At 40.6% G+C, this 18407-nt stretch overlaps 1 protein-coding gene across 2 annotated transcripts in view; it reads right to left on the reverse strand.

The window, feature by feature from the left end:
- LOC121505667 (kinesin-like protein KIF21A) overlaps positions 1 to 18407 on the reverse strand; it is a 58781-nt gene that overhangs the window by 17647 nt on the left and 22727 nt on the right. For both annotated transcript variants that reach the window (XM_041781161.1, XM_041781160.1), the window contains exons 2-12: positions 13295 to 13517; positions 10966 to 11148; positions 10504 to 10653; positions 10200 to 10334; positions 9947 to 10111; positions 7581 to 7696; positions 5250 to 5445; positions 4961 to 5150; positions 3437 to 3500; positions 2586 to 2786; positions 1301 to 1361 (exon numbers count right to left, since the gene is read on the reverse strand). In XM_041781161.1, the coding sequence (XP_041637095.1) occupies positions 1301 to 1361; positions 2586 to 2786; positions 3437 to 3500; positions 4961 to 5150; positions 5250 to 5445; positions 7581 to 7696; positions 9947 to 10111; positions 10200 to 10334; positions 10504 to 10653; positions 10966 to 11148; positions 13295 to 13517 (1684 nt within the window). The remainder of the gene's footprint in view (positions 1 to 1300; positions 1362 to 2585; positions 2787 to 3436; positions 3501 to 4960; positions 5151 to 5249; positions 5446 to 7580; positions 7697 to 9946; positions 10112 to 10199; positions 10335 to 10503; positions 10654 to 10965; positions 11149 to 13294; positions 13518 to 18407) is intronic.

An 18407-nucleotide genomic window follows, 5' to 3' on the forward strand; every position in this document is an offset into this window, starting at 1 on the left:
CCCTCTTTCACCAGAGTTTGCCTCTTTTATTCTGCTTTTTGCATTTTTCCCCTTTTTTGCAACTATAATTATTCGTCACACTGAAATGTTTCTGAACATTAAAACCAACCTGGCCCTATGGGAACAAGTCTTAAACCTAGTTACTGGTTGTTCCAACCTTGGTGGCAATAACTGCCAGCAAGCGTTTGTGATAACTGGCAGTCTTGTCTTTCACATCACTGTGGAGGAACTCTGCCCACTCTTCTTTGCAGAGTTGTTTTAATCCAGCGATATCAGAGGGTTTTCCAGCAGGCTGTGGCTATCAGTTGTGAGTTCTTGCACTGCAAATAGTGACAAAAACTCAGAGGCTTTCTGGGTGTAACAGTTCAAAACTTTTTGATGGTGTGGAAATTTCAGGTAACATTGTTTTTGCCACTTTTCACCAATTTATGCTGACTTTAAATGCCACTATACCCCTATGTTTGCCACTTTTTGCTAATTTTTAGTCACCTTTCACTCATTTTGCCATGGTTTTGACCATTTTTGCCACTTTATGCCTACTATGCCCATTTTCACCCATTTTTCCAAACTTCTTTGCTGCTGTTTGCCTGTTTTAGTCACTTTTCAATCATTTTCATTTTGTTTTTGTAGCTTTTGACCATTTTTGCCACCTTATACATATTTTTATTGCCACTTTTACCCATTTTTGCCACCTTTAACTTGTATTTATTACCACTTTTACCCATTTATGCCACCTTTAACTTATATTTATTACCACTTTTATCCATTTATGCCACCTTTAACTTGTATTTATTACCACTTTTACCCATTTATGCCACCTTTAACTTATATTTATTACCACTTTTATCCATTTTTACTACCTGTAACTTATTTTTATTACCACTTTTATCCATTTTTACCACCTTTACCTTATATTTATTACCACTTTTATCCATTTATGCCACCTTTAACTTGTATTTATTACCACTTTTACCCATTTTTACTGCCTGTAACTTATTTTTATTGCCACTTTTATCCATTTTTACCACCTTTAACTTATATTTATTACCACTTTTATCCATTTTTACTGCCTGTAACTTATTTTTATTGCCACTTTTATCCATTTTTACCACCTTTAACTTATATTTATTACCACTTTTACCCATTTTTGCCACCTTTAACATATTTTTATTGCCACCTTTACCCATTTTTGCCATCCTTCAACACTTAGATTGTGGCTCTTGCAAAGGTATTTTTCAACATTTCGGCTCTTTTGTTGAGCAGGGTTGAGTAACACTGGCTTGAAGGATTGTCCACCTACCAGCTCGGCCTCGTCGTTGCCTCGCTCGTGCTCGTTGTCTGGCATTTCTTCTTTGACAGCACTGAAACGGGAAAAGAGGGTTAGAGAAAAAGACGCCACATTCAGTCTGTTAGTTCAGAGTAAGGTGCAATTTAAACGTACGGGTCACGTGCATGCAAATGATTCTACACAGATCAGATCATGAGCGGATGCAGAATCAGTGTTGATGAATGGGTGATTTAAATTGAAATTGCATGGAGGAATACACATGAAACACAGAAAGACACAATTTTGACAAGATAATAGAATCTGATTTATTTTCCAGAAGGGCTGCCACACACATCAAAGATTTGTTGACCATATTTTAACTTCAGCAATTTTCTTAACTCCAATTCATAAGTGTTTAAGAAGCCATTCATAATGGGATGTGGTCAACATCTTGCTGTGTGCAGTGAAGAGGAAGAGAGAGACAAGCCAGAGGGTTAAAAGGAGGTTTAGATATCTGCTTCCCTCAGGAGTCTATGCCACCTGTAGGTGCAGAAGAAGTTAGAGATCAGTTAGCACGGGAGCTTAGAGAGAAATGTGGATTTGGAGCCAGGTCAACAATCAGCTGAAATCCTTCCAATTACTCCGTGCATTTTCAGAATCTGCACTGCTGGTAATTGAAGAGGTTTCAGACTTGACCCAATCCTGGATAGGATGTAGCAAACCTGGTGTGTTCAACCTCTTGGTGCAGATTTTCTTCATATCGCCTTAGTCTTCAGGGAGGAATGTGGAAGGATAGGGGTGAGGATGGCGAGGTGCAGAGGTAAGGAGAAAGAAGAGGAGGCAGACAGGCCGAAGGTGGGACAAATGAGGGGCGTATCACAGGATAGAGGGAAACAGAGAGTGAGAGAGCAGAAAAAGGTGAGCGTAGAGACAAACACTGTGTTCAAATGATGAGCCCTTCATGGAGATGCAGATGGGGCAGATGTGGCTTAAAATCTTGCCATGAACATTTACAAACTGGATTATTTAAATGTGATGACAACTTGACCCCTGTGAGTAATAAAAACTAAACCAATACACTCAGAAACAAGGAGAAATGCTCTCTGCTCTGCAGCATGCTACTCATAACTGTCACATAAAAGGCTGACTTAGTTCATTTTTATTCATCTAAAGGCATACCAAGTAGGAAATCCCCCAAAAGGCCTCATGCTTTGGCTGAGGCTGGTGATATCATCATTCTTGTGCCGTTCTTATTCAGCCCTGAGGAAACTGTGAACATTAAAATGTTTATTTAGAGCAACAGAGGGCTCCGCCATACCTCTTCTTCTTCTTTTTCTCCTTTCTCCTGAGCTTCTCCAGGTCCTTCTTGGCCATCTCAATGACCTCACTGGCCTCCTTTTCAGGGGCGAGGAGGGTGGAGAAGGATCCAGGGCCGCCATACAGCGAGGAGCGAGTAGAGGCACGGGACAGATTCTTCCTGAGGTTCTCGGCCACAGCCTCGCTTTCTAGAAGTTTGGCTCTGTGGGTCGGAGAACGTCAAATGTGATTATTGTCAATCCACCCAAGCACTGAGGCTTCTAAATATGCTGATGAATCGCTCCTTCAGTCAAGATTGATGTTCTTTATTCTTTCAGAGCACAACCACAGAAACACTGGGCCGGTGTGCATGTGCCTAGGGCGAATTTTTTCCCAAATATTGCGATTTAATATGCGGTAATGTTGTGTATTTTTCTAAAAATTCAAGCTACCAGCTGCATTTAACGCTAGGCTTCATCAGTTTTAGATAGAATGAGCTAACTATTTTTGCTCATATTGCAAATGTGATGTCATTTGCTTTGTTTAGGGCACTATCATTTTTATGCCACTCATTTTGATGAAGAAAAACATACATAAAACACAAAAAGGAGGATTTTTGTAAACCATTACAAAACAATTTATACTTGAATGTTTGCATAATATGCATAAAATCTCTGCCTCTGCAAAACATGGATTTATTAAACTGGTATTCTGACAATTTTCAAGTTAAAGAAATATTTCAACTTCTGCGATTTGAAAACTGCAGCAGGCCAAACTGTGTTTTAATCTTATTTGTGATTAATTGCCCAGCCAGTGCTGAGAGTTGTGAAAGGGTTGCTCATTAAAAAATATTAGATCAGAAAACAAACACACCGCAGCTCCTCGATTTCTTTGATGTAGTTCTGGATCATGTTCCCGATTTCTTCACTGCCTTCACCTAGGAAAAGAAAAATCAGCTCCGTTTAGACATTAGTTCTTGGTGAATTGTTAGTTGTGGTGGAAGAGAAATGCATTTTTATGTACTTGGATTTTCCAGATAAAGTAAATTCACAACCATCAAAAGAACTCTTTAAAGGTCACATATTTGACCCCTTTAAGACAAGTTTATATCCATCTCAGAGGTCGCCAAAACATGCCTGTGAAGTTTGTTGCTGTAAAAACACTCCAGTGTTGGATGTTTGCGTGTCTATAAACTCCTCTGTTTCAGCCCTGCTCAGAATGAGCTGTTTCTGTGGCTTTAAATGTTAATGAGCTGTCTGACTCCACCCCTCACAGGCAGGAAATGGATGTGGCTTAATGGATGTGGGCAGAACTTTCCTCCAAGGGGAGGGCAAACTGAACCTGGGGGCGGGGCTAACTCTTCACATGACATCATGAGGGGAGAACGTCGTGTTTCAGCACGTTTTCTGAAAGGTGGAGAAAGAGGGAGGAGGGAATGGATTTTTCTGATTCTTAGGGGGTTTGTGGACAGGCCAGGGGCACATATTTTCAGAGGGACCTGGATGCAGCGGAGGACCGCCACTTCATTCCGTATGTCGGACGATCGCCGCCATATCTCATCTTCTAATACCGGAAGTCACTTGAACTGAACTTCTCCTTCGTTGTTTTGTTTATACATCACATAAATTTTAATGTTTTGATTTATGATCCAAATTCCTGTATCACTGATCAGAGACATAATATGTGATGGGAGATCGGCTGGCTGGCAGGATGTTGCCATTGCTGCCATGTTGGCAGAGGCAAGTCCACTATATTCTGATACGAAAGCTGGGAAGAAGAGTGCTGAGCCATTATATTGTCTTTTATGGATGTGATTTTTCCAAAAACGTATTCCTCATCTACTTATATTGCATTACGTAGCAGACCTGCCTCTGCCAACATGGCACCGACTTAGACGTCTGGCCAGCCAGCCAATCTCCCGTCGCATATTATGTCTGGCGACCTGCCTCTATTAATAAGGCGGCAACGTACGAACAAAACAACGAAGAACATGTTCAGTTCAAGTGGCTTCCGGTATTAGAAGATGAGATATGGCAGCGATTGTCCAGTGGAGGTCCTCGGCTGCATCCAGGTACTCTTGCATATTTTTGCTAGAAAAGCCTGAAACAATGTACTTTGCATATTACGACCTTTAATCAAATAGGATATATGTGGAAGGATTTGGTGACACATGAACTTTTGGAGAGCCCAGAATGAATTCATGACTGAAAGCCTGAAAAACATGAGCGTCCTTCTTGGGTTTTTCTGCTGTATTCAGTTGTAATAATAAAAATGCCAATCCTGCCAGTTGAAATAGTAAATGAAGTAAAAGAAATGTTGGTGCTTTTATCTGAACTATAAGGCTCTCTAACACATCAGTATGGACAACTAAAGAGTCTCTGCTGTCGTAGTGCCCACCTGCTTTAGCCAGAGCCTGGTTGGCCTGGTCACTGAGGATCTGTGTGAGTCTGGCCCTCTGGGAATCGATGGTTTCCTGCATGGCCTTCACTCTCACCCTCAGGTTGTTGTTCTCTGTCTGCAGCATCGAGTTTTCATGGACAAGGTCGTTGATGCCCTCCATGCCATCCTCGCCCACCATCCGCTTTCCCTGAGCAGCAGGCAGGGCAGTTAATGATGTTTTTTCCACACTGTGCCTTTAGCAATAATTTTATTCTGTCTACTTTTCTCTTATCCTCTTCCTTCTTACCGTCTTATACTCCATCAGCTCCATCTGCAGGCGAGCGATCTCAGTCCTCAAGGCGCTGATCTGCTGGCTGGCTCTGTCCTGGTTCACCACCACCTTGTTCTTGATGTTCCGGGCTCTATTGGCATACTTCAGAGTGTTCAGGGTCTCCATAAAGTCCCGGTCTGATGGACTGATGCAGGCGATCATCATCGTTTGACTGGAGAAAAGAATTGTTTTTCAGACTCCTTAAAGGGCTCCACATCTACTTGAAAACTTTTTTACTGCACTGTAAACAAATGAAATTAGAGACACTATTTGAAACTAATTTTAAATGAAATCAAATGATTACTGCATTAATTACTTAAATTGATTATGTTTGGTAATTTAGATGATAAATCAGATTCAGTATACTGTAACTGAATATATGTATAATATCTGTATAATATGTATATACTGTAAACATCTTTAGTTTATCCAGTGCAAAGTGCCTAACCCTACAGCTGGAGGATAAATCTGAATATTAGGGCTGAACATTTAATTCCTTTCCTCTCACTGTGATATGAAAATGCACTTCAAACTCATCCCAGAAGATGCCTGAGAGGTGATGGGACATGCATTCATCAGGATGCATCTTTTGACCAATCAAATGGAGCCCTAGACGCACTGGCCAATCAGACAAAGGTCTGGCTAGCAGGCTAACTGGGTGCAGATACAGTCAGTCGGTCTACATGCACAGACAAGCCACTATGATAGACCTTGGCTTTGGCTTTGAGAAACAGCTAGAGACAGACATTCACGTCTACGGCCATCTACGATCAATTAAACCAATGAGCATGTTTTTGGTGGTTGGAGGAAGCTGGAGTACCCAGAGAGAACCTACGCACACACGGGGAGAACATGCAAACTCCGCTCAGAAAGACCCTGACCAGGAGCACAAGAAACTTATTACTGAGAGGCAACAGCTAACCCCTGCACCACCATGTAGCCCAAAGTGAAAACAGATTCTTCAAATTAATGTCACTTAAATAAAAGCGTATAACGTAAAATAAAATAAATGACTGCATAAATATTCAACCCCTTCATGTTAGTATTTAGTAGAGTCTCCTCTGTCTGCAGTCTCAGCTCTGAGTCTGTGTGGATAGGTCTCAGTCTCTCTGAGTCTGTGTGGATAGGTCTCAGTCTCTCTGAGTCTGTGTGGATAGGTCTCAGTCTCTCTGAGTCTGTGTGGATAGGTCTCAGTCTCTCTGAGTCTGTGTGGATAGGTCTCAGTCTCTCTGAGTCTGTGTGGATAGGTCTCAGTCTCTCTGAGTCTGTGTGGATAGGTCTCAGTCTCTCTGAGTCTGTGTGGATAGGTCTCAGTCTCTCTGAGTCTGTGTGGATAGGTCTCAGTCTCTCTGAGTCTGTGTGGATAGGTCTCAGTCTCTCTGAGTCTGTGTGGATAGGTCTCAGTCTCTCTGAGTCTGTGTGGATAGGTCTCAGTCAGGATCAAACATCTGGACTCTGGGATTTTTCTCCATTCTTCTCTGCTAAACTGATCAAGCTCTGTCAGGTTGTACAGGGATCAAACATGGACAGCCCTTTTAAAGCCCAATTTCCACTATTCTCTCTTGGACTGAGGTCTGGTCTTTGACTCGGCCTCTCCAGAACATTCTCCTCGTTGTCTTTAAACCATTTCTGTGTAGCTTTCTCTGGATGCTTCGGCTCATTGTCTGACTGGAAAATAAATCTTCTCCCAAGCCGTAGTTCTCGTGCAGACTGAATAAAATTTTCCTCAGGGGTTTTCCTATATTTGGCCGCATTCATTTTACCCTCTACCTTTACAAGCCTTCCAGGGCAGGCTGTAGAAAAGCATCCCCACAGCATGATGCTGCCACCAGCGTGCTCCACAGAGGGGATGGTGTGTTTGTGGAGATGTTCAGAGCCTTGGAAATGTTTTTGTCTCCATAACCTTTTCTCTGAGTTGCTTGGAGTGTTCTTTTGTCTTCATGGTGTAATGGTAGCCATGAATACTGACACATTTCACTCATTGTGAGACTAGGAGCACCAACTGTCCCCTGGACCTCTGTTGAATTAGCTCATTCACTTTAGAGGAGGTGGATATTTTTAATAGCCACTCTATGTAGACACCAATGCTGATTCCTGCTTTCAGTGGTACTGAAGAACATTTCTACTGACACACCTGCAGGATGCATCTGGACTTCTTTAACTCAGAGTATCAGTGTAGCAGCCCTGATTCTACGGGTCTGAATTTTTATGTAGAACTTTCAGCTGCAGGTAAGTCATTGTTATGTCAACATCCACAGAATCACATTATAATTTTGCATTATTACCAGAGGAATGAAGCCTACAAACCTGTTACCACCCAACGAATCCTGTAACAGGCGGGTCAGTTTGGAATCTCTGTAAGGCACATGGGTGGAACGCTTACTCCGATCTCCCAGAGCACTGATGACATTCCCCAAAGCAAGCTGAGGTAAGACAAGAGGAAAATCACCTTAACTGATGCTTGGACACATTTCAGGGCTTTCAAGGATAGGGAATACACAAAACAGATCCAGTGCTACCATTAGCTAATTCATTTTTGAATGGCGGTAGATTTGAAAGCGGATACGATAGATCAATCATTCTTTTTGCATATATATAAATCTGGGGAGTTACAGTAACATTTCACACATTCCCCGTGTTTCAGAGCGCTTTTTCCTTGCAGTGATGGATTTGTAAAAATACACAATAAAACAAAAATCTTTAAAAAAACGAGACCACAAGTATTTAAAGCACTTCCTACATTGAAATAAACGTCATCACATTGTGGGCATGACCTGTCACATGATTCTTACGTGTCCCTATCTGATAGCTGCCCCACACACACACACACACACAACAGGAAGTGGCATATTTTCCCAAGAGTTGTAGTTTTTTCCACAGAATACACAGAAGAACTTAGCCTGCACACATACTCACCCTCGCTCTCGTTTCACCCCTACTTTTTTACAAAAACACTCAGACACACAACCCACACACACCAGACATCCATGACACACACCTCTGACACACTTCCACACATATGTAGTTATGGACTCGCAAAAACCTGGTCACCCCAAATGGTTTTAGAGCTGGTGCGAAGCTTTCAAACTAATTACAGCATTGGATGAAGAGTCAAACTACTCATATGGCTCGTTTTTTTACAGGTTACAAAATTCTCAAAAAGCCAGTTATGAACAGACTCCAAATAAACTTCCTGTGGTTCCAAAGGATATTTGTAACGTTTTTACATTTACAAATCTGAGAGATACAGCTGTGCAATTTCTGTATTTTGAAATATATGTGAATAAAAATAAATGATTTTCTTTCTTTCTTTTTTTCTGTTTTTTTTGCACTATTAAAAATACTCCCAAAAATTGCATCACATGCAAAAATGTAGAAATATGTCTGGTGGACTTGCACAATGGTAGATTTTAGAGCAGTGATACTCAACATGTGGCTCCTTGTGAAGATTTGTGGCTCTTTTTTGAAGATCTGTGGCTCTTTTGTGAAGATTTGTGGCTCTTTTGTGATGATTTGTGGCTCTTTTGTGATGATTTGTGGCTCTTTTATGCCGTAATTTGAAATATTATCCCCCCAGAAAACTTTTCATAGGAAAATCTGACCTCAGAAATTATCCATTGCAAGTAACATTAATCAGTTTGTTTCTGACACTTACACAGTAGGCTTTAATTGACAACCTCTGTTTTTGTAAATATATTTCCATTGCCCTTATTTGCAATTTTTTGCTGCTTTTACTGCTTTTAGCCCATTTTTGCCATTTTTAGACAATTTTTGACATTTTTATCCTGCTTTTTACAATTAAATGCCTCTTTTTTGCCCATTTTCCCACCTTTGTGCTGATTTGTCCCATTATAGTGACTTTCCACTCATTTTTTGCCATATTTTTTGCCACTTTTTGACAACTTTTGCCACTTTCTGCCCTTTTGTGCCACTTTTCTCCCTTTTTTGACCCCTATTTTCACAGTTTTAGCCACTGAAAGCCCACTTTTGCCACTTCTTTTTGTCACTTTTCACCATTTTTGACACTTTTATCCTGCTTGTTGCAATTTTTTGCCCCTTTTGCCTATTTTTGCTACTTCTCGCCCATTTAAGCTGCCTTTTACAATTAAATGCCACTTTTTGCCCTTTTTTTCCACCCTTTCTCCTGATTTTTGCCCATTTAAGTCACTTTTTACTCATTTTTGCCACGCTTTTGCCACTTTTGGACCATTTTTGCCACACTTTTGCCACTTTTGGACCATTTTTGCCACCTTCAACTCATGTTTTGGTCACTCCCCACCCATTTTTGCCACTTTTCTCCCAGTGATTACCGCTTTTTGACCATTTTTGCCACCTTTAACTTATTTTAATGGTCACTTTTCACCACTTAGATTGTGGCTCTTGCAAATCAATTTTTCAACAGTTTGGCTCTTTGTCTGAGCAGGGTTGAGTAACACTGTTTTAAAGGGAACATTGTGTTATTGTGTTGGTCGGAACTGTTTTCTCTTTGTTCTGGCCACATGGGGGCGCTGTTGCTCCAAAAAAATGAGCAGACAGCCACAATAGTGGATATGAGAATTCAAAGAGTCTTGCAGGTAATGTAACATCACAGCTGTTAATCATGAGTAACGCTTTGACTGCACTCTGATATAAAATCTCTACTGCTGGTCCTGTAGCCCGCGTGTCTTCCTCACCAGCCCACAGTTGATGGAGATGCCTTCTTTGGCTCTGTCTCCTGTTGCTCCAGTTCTCTTCAGTCTTTCAGAACCAGCCAGGTCCACAAAGTGGAACTTGGCTGTCAGCGTCTCGAACTCGTTGATGTCTGAATCATTAGCTAGGCGGTTGTCCGTCTCATTGTCCTAAAGAAAGGAGGAGGAGTGAAATAAAAATCAACACAAGGATCTGTACATGCCAGGGAGGGCACGGGGGCTTTGTCAGAGGGCTTACATTGTTATCAACAGAGCAGACTCGGACTTGACACAAGTGGATGGTGAAGATGGCGTGGGAGCGGGAACTCTGGACGTTCATCTGAGTGCTGGCGGTGGTACGAGACAGAGCGCCCAGCTTCAGACACTGCATCATCTGTTACAGGAGAGTTGAGGAACATCATGAAAACACGGTTTCAAATGTGCAATTCAAGACTGTTTAAGACACTTCAAAGATCTGCAGGAGTCCGGATAAATCATGTAGTATTTCATAGCTGCAGGGCTGTGATCTAGATATAATTCCTGTGTGATAGCCAAGGCCTGACCTCTGCCGCAGAGGTCACGGTGCGAGTGGTGACCCCCACAGTGTAGATGCCTCCGTTTGCGTCCTCATGGATTTTGATGTTGGATCTCTGTTTCCTGGCTTCAATGTCTCGTGTTGAGTCGAATAAGTCCAGAACCTCCTCGTTGTACAGCTGGGGATAGATTGAAGGAAAGAGGACAGGACTGATCATTTATAAACAGACAATACACTTATTTATCTGCAGCCTCATTTTTCCTCAGCAGCTGTTAGCAGCTCCCTGATGGATGTTAAAAATAAAGCCAGTAACTGACTACAGAGACAGATTAATGATAGTTTAATAGCTGCAGGGTCATCTGGTTGTTTTAACTACACCCCCTAGTAACCTTTGACCCCTTGCTGTCAGCAAGTTCTCGCTACATCTAACTAATGGACTTTAAGTGGACTACATGTTTTGAGTTTCTGAGCTTCTGGGTGTTTTGTGCACCTCTAGGAACTGAGCGTTGATCTTGAACTCTGGGACCGGCTTGCCCTGCTCGGTGGCAGCCTGTCTGCGCTCCTCAATCCCTCTGAACAGATGGTTGACCGCCCGGGGAATGATACCCAGCTCGTCCTCTCCGATGTTGACGTCGAAGCCAGTTCCCATGGTGTAGGTCTTCCCTGAACCGGTCTGGATGTGGGGCAGAAGACAAGAGGGTTGGGTTATCATTGTCTTTCAACATAAAATTCAGGTTTCTTCACTATAATACTCAGCTATTCAACTATGCAGAAGTTTCCCTAATGGGGGGTTGGAATCGGGTGGTTGTCATGGTGACAGAAAGAGGAATGAAACATAGGACTTAAAGTGTAGCCCCACCCCTCTCCTCCCCACTGTGTATTAGAAAATCTGTGTGTGTGCATGTGTGTGTGAAAGATACAACAGTGTGTTTGTCCGTTTTATTCTATAAGACTCCACCTGTCTGGTCACTGTTTGCACACACAGATTCATTGTGAGTGTGTGAGAGAGTTCGGGGTTGTGTGCGCGGCCTCAACTGCGCTCCATGAAAGGCCCTTTGACAGGAATACAAGAGCTGCAGGAACATTGTGAGACGAGAATAATGAGACGAGAGAAGGGGAAGAATAAGGAGAGGGAAAGCTTGATTGTTATAGGTCAACTAAAGCGTCAGCTGCATGGAAGAAAACCGCAGCAAAAGGAGCTTTGGTGAGAGGAATGTTGGGTCATCCTAAAGGAAACTGCATTGAAAAATACAAGTATTTATATTTTTACATAGAGAGATTTATCACCCCTAAATGCATCACAGAAATCTACAGGAAGTCACCCCTGCATGTGGCCTCCACACTCCTGAGAGTCATTTGATCCGTGAACCTGCCAGCAGCTATACACAGCATATGCAAATTGGTTTTTAGTGTCATAAACCTTTAATTTTTTAAGTTCCACATTATTAAGCAGGCCACAGGTTTCAGCAATGTGGGGAAGAAAAAGGATCTCTCTGCTGAAAAGCCTCAAATAGTGCAATGCCTTGGACAAGGAGTGAAAACATGAGATATTTCAGGAAAACTTAAGCATGATCATCGTACTGTGAAGAAATTTGTGTCTGATTCAGAGCACAGACGGGTTCCTGCAGGTAAAGGCATAATGAGGAAGGTTTCTGATGGACAAATTCATCAGATTAAGAGAGCAGATGCTAAAACGCCATTACAAAGCAGCAAACAGGTATTTGAAGCTGCTGGTGCCTCTGGAGTCCCACCAACCTCAAGGTGTAGGATCCTCCAGAGGCTTGCAGTCGTGCATAAACCTACTATTCAGCCCCCCCTAACCAATGCTCACAAGCAGAAACGGTTGCAGTGGGCCCAGAAATACATGAAGACTCATTTTCAAACAGTCTTGTTGACTGATGAGTGCCGTGCAACCCTGGATGGTCCAGATGGAGGAGTAGTGGATGGTTGGTGGATGGCCACCATGTCCCAGCAAGGCTGTGACGTCAGCAAGGAGGGGGCGGAGTCAAGTTTTGGGCTGGAATCATGAGGAGAGAGCTGATAGGCCCCTTTAGGGTCCCTGAAGGTGTGAAAATGACCTCGGCAAAGTATATAGAGTTTCTGACTGACCACTTTCTATCATGGTACAAAAAGAAGAACCGTGCCTTCTGTAGCAAAATGATCTTCAAGCATGACAATGAACCATCTCATGCTGCAAAGAATCCCTCTGAGTCATTGGCTGCTATGGGCATAAAAGGAGAGAAACTCATGGTGATAATATGGCTTTTTACATGTTCAGCAGCACAAAAGTCTAATTTCTAGCAGTTAAAAACGTTAGGATATAACGAGTCATGAAAATAAGAGTAGCTTCATATGAACTGGACAGACATGAGACGCATAAGTGATAAGCACATTTCTCTTAACCGCAGAGCTGTCAGCCAGCAGGATGGTGGTTCGTCTGCTTAATGTCTCTCAGAGATGTTTTGACATTTTGCCTGGTCTGGTATGAAGTGAAGCAATCTGTTCACATGTGCTCTGATTGGGTAAGAAGCTCCTTCCCTCTCGCCCCCTCTCTCACTAATCTATCAGAGCCAATATGAAGCTCAGAGGCTGGAACAGGTTGGAACATGTCAGCTGATAACGTATTGACACAGTTGTTGCAGCTGTGAGACCGGCTCGCTCCCTCATGGCTTGTCTGCTGATATGAAATGAAATCAGCTTCATGTCACATGCTGCCATAAATCTTTACATGCTATAAGAGGCTTCTTCCCCTGAAGCCATGATGTCTGCACAGTCTGCTGCTGTGCTGATCAAGTTAACGAAGAGATAGGCTGACCAACCTGTCCATATGCAAAGATGGTGGCATTATAGCCCTCGAAGCAGCCCTCGATAAGTCTTTCTGTGCAGTGGGTGTAGATAGCGTCCTGCTGGGAGTCCATATCGAAGACATGGTCGTAGGTGAAGGCCTTGTCTTTACCCAGCACCACTTGCGGCTCCCCTGGCATCACATAGGTGCAGATGTGGCAGCCCTCGATCTTCTCTTTGGCCAGCTGAGGACGGATCCTGGAAGACAGAGAGAGACGAGCGGGGAGATTTACGTTAGCTTAGATTTCCATCAAAAATCTGCCTCTTGAAAAATAAACACAACCATTTTTTCATCACATTGGGCTTCCAACAAATAAAATGATGTATTCACAAATAAACTAAGAGCCTTAGGCCACCAGTGTCTAAGGCTGTGATAGCAGCACTTAAAGTCTGTGCTGAGATTGATTCTAGCATGTCAATGCCAGTTTAAGCAAGCATAAAAGTTACAACCTTCACCATCTTAAGCAGGTAAACATACTTAAATATTCTTGTTAGCACAACCCAAAATGCAGCAGAGCCAGGCAGGAACAAGGATGGAACAAGGACCAGAGCTTTCTGGGGACCAGCCAAATAGAGGGCCCCTGAAGGTCAGCAATATGATAATAATAATAATGAAAATAATAAATATAATAATAACAACAACAACAATAGCAATACTACTACTACTACTACTACTACTACTACTACTAATAATAATAATAAAAATAACAATAATAATAATAATAATTTTGTAATTATAACTAATATTATGTTAATCTTTTGTAAATTTTGTGATCATACTTATTATTATCATTATTATTGTTATTATTATTATTTAAAAATGTATTATTATAATTGTTACTATTATAACAATTACTACTATAATTGTAATTATTATTATTGTTATCATTATTGTTACTAATATCATTATTATTATTATTATATTTATTATTATTATTATTATTATTATCATAATTCTTCTCATATTTATTTTATTATTGTTATTATTATTATTTATGTATTATTATAAAAAATCCTTATTATTATTAATATTATTATTACTATTACTACTACTATTATTTTAATTACTTTTATTATCATATTATTATTGTTACTATTATTATTATGATTATTATCATAAATGTTATTACTAAAAATATTATTGTTATTATCATTATTATCATCATCATTATTATTATCATATTTATTATTATTATTATTTTAAATGAATTATTAATATACTGTTATTATTATTATTATTATTATTATTATTATTATTATTATCATTATTATTATCATATGTATTTTTATCATATTTATTATTATCATTATTATTTAAAATGTATTATTATAAAATGTATCATATTATTATTATTATTATTATTATTATTAATATTAATATTATTATTAATATTAATTTTATTATTATTATATGTATGACAAAGCAGAGGGATTAGTTACTTGTCCCATCTATGGTGGTGTAGGCTTCTTTGAATTTGAGCCTATTTCTTTAGATAGTCTCACCAAGGTTGTCATGGCGGCTCGGTGTACGACTTGCTCTCTTGATCCTCTGCCAGCGTGGGTTATTAAGGAGCTCTGGTCCACCTTAGGCTCTTATGTATTGTATATTTTGAATGTATCGCTTTCCACTGGAGTTTTCCCAGTCTGTTTTAAATCTGCCATTGTTAAACCCTTGTTGAAGAAGCCTGGTCTGGACGCTGACTCCCTAACTAATTATAGGCCCGTCTCAAACTTGTCCTTTTTGTCAAAAGTGTTTGAGAAAGTGGTCTCGAATCAGCTTTTGAAGTATTTGTCATGTAATAATCTTTTTGAGCCTCTTCAGTCAGCCTTTAGGGTGAATCACTCCACAGAAACTGCGCTGACAAAAGTGGTGAATGATTTGTTACTAAATGTTGACTCGGAGGCGTCATCTGTTCTGTTGTTGCTGGATTTAAGTTCTGCTTTTGATACGGTGGATCACTGTATTTTACTGGACAGACTTGAAAATTATTTTGGCATCTCAGGCCAGGTGCTCCAGTGGCTGAGGTCGTACCTGTCAGAGAGATCTCAACGTGTTTTCTTTAACAATGTGTTCTCTGAGTCCTGTGCTGTTAGGCATGGGGTACCACAGGGGTCTGTACTGGGTCCACTGTTGTTTTCTCTTTATCTGACACCCTTGGGCCAAATTCTACATTCTTTTGGGATCTCTTTTCATTGTTATGCAGATGATTTACAGTTATACATGCCGTTGGTCCTCCATAGTGGATCTGACACTAATAAACTTCAGGCCTGTCTTTCAGCTGTTAGGAGCTGGCTTTCAACAAATTTTCTGCTTCTGAACTCTGCAAAGACAGAAATGATGGTTATTGGGCCAGCAAAACTCAATCCTCTGTTTGATAATTTCGCTTTGTCTTTAGGTGACTGTGTTATTCTTTGTAAAGATAGAGTTAAAAACCTAGGTGTGGTCTTTGATCAAACTCTTTCGTTCGAGTTCCATGTTAAAGAGGTGACCAGAGTGGCCTTTTTCCACCTCAGAAATATTGCCAAGATTAGACCAGTTCTATCGACACAGGATGCTGAGGTCCTAATTCATGCTTTTGTTTCGTCACGTTTAGATTATTGTAATGTCCTTTTGTCAGGTTTGTCAAAGAAGAGCCTTCATGGTCTGCAGATGGTACAGAATGCAGCAGCTCGTGTTCTGACCAGAGCGAGTAGATATGAGCATATTACTCCAGTGCTGGCCTCTCTTCACTGGCTACCTGTTCATGTTAGAGCAGACTTTAAGGTGCTGCTGCTAACATATAAAATTGAAAATGGCATTGCCCCTTCTTACCTATCAAATTTGGTAAACCCATATGTCCCCACTCGTGCCTTGCGTTCTCAGGGGACTGGGCTTCTTAGCGTCCCAAAGGTCCGAAAAAAGACGGTCGGGGAACGGGCTTTTTCTTTCCGTGCACCGACATTATGGAACAGTCTACCTGTTGAAATCAGGCAGGCATCTTCCATCGATGTATTTAAAGCACAGCTGAAGACCCACTTGTTTACTGTTACATATGAGTCTTAAATTGTTTTACTGATGTTTATTTGTATTGTCTCAGTATGTTTGTATATGTGGATTCTCTGATGTTTTTATTGTCAAGTTGATTTTATCTCTATGTACAGCACTTTGCCTGAAAGTGCTTTATAAATAAATTTATTATTATTAAATTTATTATTATTATTATTATTATTATCATATTTATTATTATTATTTAAAAATATATTATTACAAAATGTATCATATTATTATTATTATTATTATTATTATTATTATTATTATTAATATTATTATTATCATATGTATTATTATCATATTTATTATTATTATTATTATTTAAAAATGTATTGTTATAAAATGTATCATATTATTATGATGATGATGATTATTATTATTATTATTATTATTACTATTATTATTATTGTTACTACTATTTTTATGATTTTAACTATTATTTATAATAGTAATGTTATTATTATTATTATTATTATTATTATTATTATTATTATTATTACAATTAATTGTATTATTTTTACAACTATTATTGTTTATATTATTATACATTTTACTATAAAATATTATCATTATTATCATTATTATAATTATGTTTGATTATTAAAATTATTAATTAATTAACCTAAATAACAACTCTTATAAAAGCAATAAATACTTTTCATTCATGCAGTAGTATACAGCATCACTAAAACAGAATTAAAATGGGGTTAAAGTGGCAAAAAGTCTGAAGAAAAGATGCTGCAGTGGAAATGTTAAAGTCACAAAACAGGTCAAAGCAGCAGAGACAGGCAATAAAGTGTGGCACAGAGATTAAAAAGTGAAAAAAATGGTTTAAAGTGGCAAAATTGGGCATGACAAACAGTGAAATGATGTTGATATTGGCAAAAATAAAGAAATAAATAAATAAAGACTGTGCAGGACTGTGAAGGACTGTGAAGGACTGTGAAGGACTGTGCAGGACTGTGCAGGATTGTGAAGGACTGTACGGGACTGTGCAGGACTGTGAAGGACTGTGCAGGACTGTGCAGGATTGTGAAGGACTGTACGGGACTGTGCAGGACTGTGCAGGACTGATAAGGACTGTGAAGGACTGTGCAGAACTGTGAAGGACTGTGAAGGACTGTGAAGGACAGAGCAGGACTGTGCAGGACTTTGCAAGACTGTGAGGGACTGAGAAGGACTGTGAAGGACTGTTCAGGACTGTTCAGGACTGTGAAGGACTGTGCAGGACTGTGAGGGACTGTGAAGGACCGTGAAGGACTGTGCAGGACTGTGCAGGACTGATAAGGACTGTGAAGGACTGTGCAGAACTGTGAAGGACTGTGAAGGACAGAGCAGGACTGTGCAGGACTTTGCAAGACTGTGAGGGACTGAGAAGGACTGTTCAGGACTGTTCAGGACTGTTCAGGACTGTGAAGGACTGTGCAGGACTGTGAGGGACTGTGAAGGACCGTGAAGGACTGTGCAGGACTGTGAAGGACTGTGCAGGACTGTGAGGGACTGTGAAGGACCGTGAAGGACTGTGCAGGACTGTGGAGGACTGTGAAGGACTGTGAAGGACTGTGCAGGATTGTGCAGGATTGTGAAGGACTGTGCGAGACTGTGAAGGACTGTGCAAGACTGTGGAGGACTGTGCAAGACTGTGAAGGACTGTGAAGGACTGTGAAGGACTGTGAAGGACTGTGAAGGACCGTGAAGGACTGTGAAGGACCGTGAAGGACCGTGCAGGACTGTGCAGGACTGTGCAGGATTGTGAAGGACTGTGCGGGACTGTGCAGGACTGTGAAGGACTGTGCAGGACTGTGAAGGACAGAGCAGGACTGTGCAGGACTTTGCAAGACTATGAGGGACTGTGAAGGACTGTGAAGGACTGTGAAGGACTGTGCAGGACTGTGAAGGACTGTGCAGGACTGTGAGGGACTGTGCAGGACTGTGAAGGACTGTGCAGGACTGTGCAGGACTGTGAAGGACTGTGCAGGACTGTGAAGGACTGTGCAGGACTGTGCAGGACTGTGAAGGACTGTCAAGGACTGTAAAGGACTGTGAAGGACTGTGCA

This window comes from Cheilinus undulatus, linkage group 23, assembly GCF_018320785.1.
Source record: "Cheilinus undulatus linkage group 23, ASM1832078v1, whole genome shotgun sequence".
NCBI lineage: Eukaryota > Metazoa > Chordata > Actinopteri > Labriformes > Labridae > Cheilinus > Cheilinus undulatus.